Genomic DNA, 4,714 nt, shown 5'->3' with positions numbered 1-4,714 from the left:
AATTAGCAACTAGGGCTTGGAATGCCAAAGTACACCTAAAAAAGTTTACACCTAAAAGTTGTTAGAATGGCTGACAATAGTAAAGAGAGTGAAGCTGATGTTGATAACTTTGACTTTCCTAATGAGCAGGCTACTCATGATGCCCCTATGCTTGTTAACTACCTTTTTTCTAGGCTTTGACAATCCATGGTCAATCCATCTTTCCAAAGTGAAGTGCAATGGCAGCTTCATGCTCATGGGATTCTCCAAAATCCCTACCATGACGAGAGAGTACCTAGGAAGCCTCCTTGCAAGACTCCCAAAAGAGGACTCTCTCTGATTCGGGAACAAGAAGAGGATCCCTACGAAGGGCTCAAAGATTTGCTTCTTGATGATAGACCTCCTTCCCAAAGGAGAATTCAAGAGCCCCCACCAAAGGAGCGAGAAAGAAGTGAGTCTCTTGCTAGCTCGGTGGAGATGGCTCCACGAAGACGGCGAGCAAAACACTCTCCATCACCTCCTAAAGAGAGAAGACCATCACACACTTCTCCACACCATAATTCAAAGAGGAATGACAAAAAGAAAGAGAAGAAAAAGGCCAAAAAGAGGACACCCTCTTCTCCATCTTCTTCCTCTTTGGAAAGTGATGGTACAGACAAAGAAGATCAAGGCAAGAAAAAGGCGAGAAAGAGGTCACCCTCTTCTCCATCTTCCTCAAATTCTTCATCTTCTGAAGAAAGTGATGGTGCAACTTTTGAACCATCAAAAAGAAGAGGCCATAGGAAATCCTATGCCATGTGGAAGAGGTCGTCCAAGCTCAAGAAGTTCAAAGAGGGAGGAAAGAGAATCTCTTTCCTTACCGATGGCATCTTTGGTGCTATAGACAAAGTCTTGGCCTTTATCCAACAATTTCATGTGGCGTTTCGAGATGAGGGCTTCACGGAGTCCTCTAAGCTACGCCATGTAGCTATGCACTTTCAAAAATCCACCAGACAATGGTGGTCTAGCCTACGGGCCAGTGGTGAAGCTCCAAGAACATGGAAACCTTTAAGAGCTTCCATTATAAAACAGTTTTTGGCCACCGATGCCAAAGACAAAGTACTCACTGAATGGCGAATCTTGAAGCTCTCTCCCTACGAATCCATTCACAAATATGTAGACAAGTTTTGAGACCTACATCTCAAAACCACTGTTTTCAAAAAGATGGATTTTGGAGAGCAAAAGCAGCAATTTTGTGCGGGCTTAATTGAAGAAATGGTTGAGTGTGTCAACTCCCAAAGGCCATGCACCATATCAGCGGTTATACAACATACTATGGTGGCTTGTCAAATCAATTTCCAAACAGAGGCTCTCTCTTGAAGAGCTTGAGCGTTATCGCAAGGATAACAATTGTTTCAAGTGTGGCAAGAAAGGGCATGCGTACCGCGCTTGTCCCCGAAAGAACACCCACCATGAGCCTCCTAGAGCTACCTTGGTCGAAATCCAAGAGGAGGAAACTCATCACAAAGGATCTCCTCTATGTCACGTAGAGGAAATTTGGCGTTCAGGTAAAAGTCCACCGTCATTGTGCTAGGCCAAGGAGGATCCCATATCTTGTTTGAGACTACTACTGCCCACTTTGCCTCAGGCCACTGTAGCATCCAATGTTTGTTAACAAGCATCCAAGCCACAAGGCATTACCAACTAATGCAAGCTCACTCTTCATTTGTAAAGTTCTTGAGAATAACTACATCCAGGTTTCAAGATTTATATGAGGGACAACCCATGGATCTTTTCACAAGGGGTACTCTATCCTTTGAGTATTTTTCATCCTGCATGCCTCCCTCTATGATCATGGCATATTTGCGTAATATTGTCACGTACAAGAACTTTGGCCTTTAGGTAAGAGTATAGTAGGTAAAGTCCACTGCCATTGTGCTAGGCCAAGGAGGAAGGAGGATCCCATATGTTGTTGTGAGAACCAATCCGCATTAATTGTAGCTTTGCATTTGATGTGTTATTAATTGTAGATTTCTGGGTGGAAACTGATAAATGCAACGTCTAGTTTTTGAAGGTGAAAAACTCTACCAAAACTCTTGCCTTTAAAAACCAGCTACGCCACTAGATGATCCCGATGGCCTTAATAACGTGCCGGGTACGTTTCAGGACTGCGTGTGCTTTTCTAGCCCTAAGCGCGTGCTTTACGCGCTGATTACGGGAGCTATATAAATGTAAAGAAATGGGGTTTGGCTCCACAAGGACGTCGTCGACAAGGCCCTGCGTAATCTGTGAACAGATCACTGTCGTCCCGATTTAGCGCAACTTGCTGCTGCTGCTGAAGCTGAAGGCCACCATCGCCACACCATGGACCGTCTCCAAGTGATCGTGCTGCATGGGCTCTCATGTGGTTGGGCATGGGACTATGCATGCCTCTTGGCGTCATTCTCATCCGCTTCTTGAGGACCGCTCGCCAAGAAGGTAATGCGTTGTTGAGCGGACGCATAGCTAAAGGCCACATCGTTGTGCAAAGTTTGGGGTTGCTTCTGGCGGTGGGGGCCGGAGGGCTGGCCTTGGCCGAGTTTGGGGCGGTGGGGCTTTCTCACACACATGGGAGGTTGGGCTTGGCTTTGCTGTTGGCGCCTTTGGTGGTGGCGTTTCTGGGGGTGGTGCGGCCGGATGTGGGAGCTGGGTGGAAGAGGGGTATGTGGTACGCCGCCCATTGGATCCTTGGCACCGGGACCATCCTGTTGGCACTTGTAAATATTTTCATTGGCTTGCATGTGCTGGAGCTCATCAGCGCCCGCCCCTATTTCGTGTGAATGTGGCCTTTAGCGTACAGGTGGCGATGATGGCACTAGTATACCTGGCCCAGGACCGGTGGGCCTACTTTCGCCAGGTGCAGTGGGCCCTCCCTCAGGCTGCTGCTTCTACAGCGGCGCCATTGACGGCCCATGATGAAGAAACAGGTATAAGCAAAGGAGATCAGCTGGCCGTGCACGAAGTGAGCATATCATGCGGCTCAGGATCTGCGCCAGCTACTGCATGATGAAGAACTGTGCATGCTGCCTCCAACATTAATAATATTTAAATTTATTCTGTATTAATAACCCTGTACTAGCTAGCCATGGCGACAGCAGCCAGCTTAAATTTTGCGTACAAACATCATCGTTGGTGGCTCGTAGCTTGTAAAAACTCATGATGAAGCAATATACAACGCTGTTTTTTGTGGCAGCAATTTTGTCATCCCCCTTAGTTATTGACATTATACTGAGAGTTGAGTTTTGAACACAATCTATGTATTGCAGCTTTACTTGTAGATTGTCTCCGTGGGTCCCTGTGAGAGAGAGAGAGAGAGAGAGAGAGAGAGAGAGAGAGAGGGGGGGGGTAACTATTGTCAAGTTGTCGATGGTTACCCTTGTAATGTCAAAAGTGCCATTACCATTAGCTAAAGAGAGCCTCTTGATTAGACAAACAAGTTGCACCGCCAAGATTGCCTTCTTCCTACATGGGCTAGGCGAGAGGCACAAGGACAATGGATGTAGGATAGACGGAGATTCTGTGGCCGATGAGTAGATAAGCGATGAAAGTAAGTTGTTGAAATTTTCAAATTAATGCACGATTATAAGTGAATGTCACAAAATTTATCTTGAATTACCACAAAAGGAAACTAATCTCATGGACTAGTAGCCACCAACCATAGTACTAATGGCATGTGATATGGCTTTAGTATCGCAAGAATGATTCTAGGAATAATCGTTTAAAATTTTCCTGGAGAGAGCTACACATGAAGCCCTACCTCGGGTTAATTACAACTTAATTGTTGATTGTCTCCTTGCATCACACACACACACACACACACACACACACACACACACACACGTAACTAATTCCAAGTTGTGATGCATTGAGCATGCATTGGCACTCATGTATGTGTGCCTCATTGGGACTTACATCTGTACTCCCACCATTAAACAAAGGCAATGATGGATCATACACATTCTTTGAGCTCACATCTGTTTCCATGGTGTATGCTAATAAAGATTGAACTGTATCTTCCAACCAAATCTTGTCAAATCACTTTTCCCTTAGTTTGCAAATGATACAAACTCTATCCTTTTCTTTCTGAACAATAACCAATAAAACTATATTGCATTGGCTTAACATCCAATTTTTTGGCTATGAATTTATCATGCATTAAACCATAAGCCACACAGCCAAAGACGTCCAAGCAACTACTATAGTTGGCTTCTTCCCTGCATGTCAAGATCCAAATGGAATGTCCTCATAGAATACTATATTGCTTCATTGCACACCTGTTTAATACATATCAATACACATCTAATATCCACAAGCCAAAACACATCTAGCTTTTGACCATGCATTTTATGATCTCTATGACATGTTTTTCTCCTCATTAATTTCATTTTTCTGAGGGGTGTGTGGCAAAATGAATTTCTCACCAAAATGAATTTCTCCATTAATAACATAGACTCGGACCGTCCTCAATCAGAATAGAGCATATGAACACTTTTGACTTTGCCTTCAACACTAGATACACACATACATACCTTGAGAGATTCTTACTACATTTGAAAATATAAAAAAATTGCTCACAATATATGATGTATGCCCACATTGGACCACAAACATCACTTTAGACACGCTATAATTAGTGAGGATAGCCACAACACACAGAACCATTCTTAAGAGACTTAGGACATTGCATGTTGCCTAAATTATCGCCTTTCCATGCATG

General features: G+C 44.2%; 1 protein-coding gene across 1 annotated transcript; it reads left to right on the top strand.

Moving 5' to 3' along the window:
* The first annotated feature begins 2,372 nt into the window (after nucleotides 1-2,372).
* LOC147427676 (uncharacterized) lies at nucleotides 2,373-3,004 on the top strand. The gene is made up of 2 exons (XM_086496755.1): nucleotides 2,373-2,658; nucleotides 2,748-3,004. Exons 1-2 carry the CDS (start codon nucleotides 2,373-2,375, stop codon nucleotides 3,002-3,004), a joined length of 543 nt encoding a protein of 180 aa, XP_086352881.1.
* The last annotated feature ends 1,710 nt before the right edge of the window (nucleotides 3,005-4,714 follow it).

This window comes from Adiantum capillus-veneris, chromosome 23, assembly GCF_014529385.1.
Source record: "Adiantum capillus-veneris isolate H3 chromosome 23, ASM1452938v2, whole genome shotgun sequence".
Lineage (NCBI taxonomy): Eukaryota > Viridiplantae > Streptophyta > Polypodiopsida > Polypodiales > Pteridaceae > Adiantum > Adiantum capillus-veneris.
The sequence above is the reverse complement of the archived record's forward strand: the minus strand, read 5'-3'. Positions and strand labels throughout refer to the sequence as shown.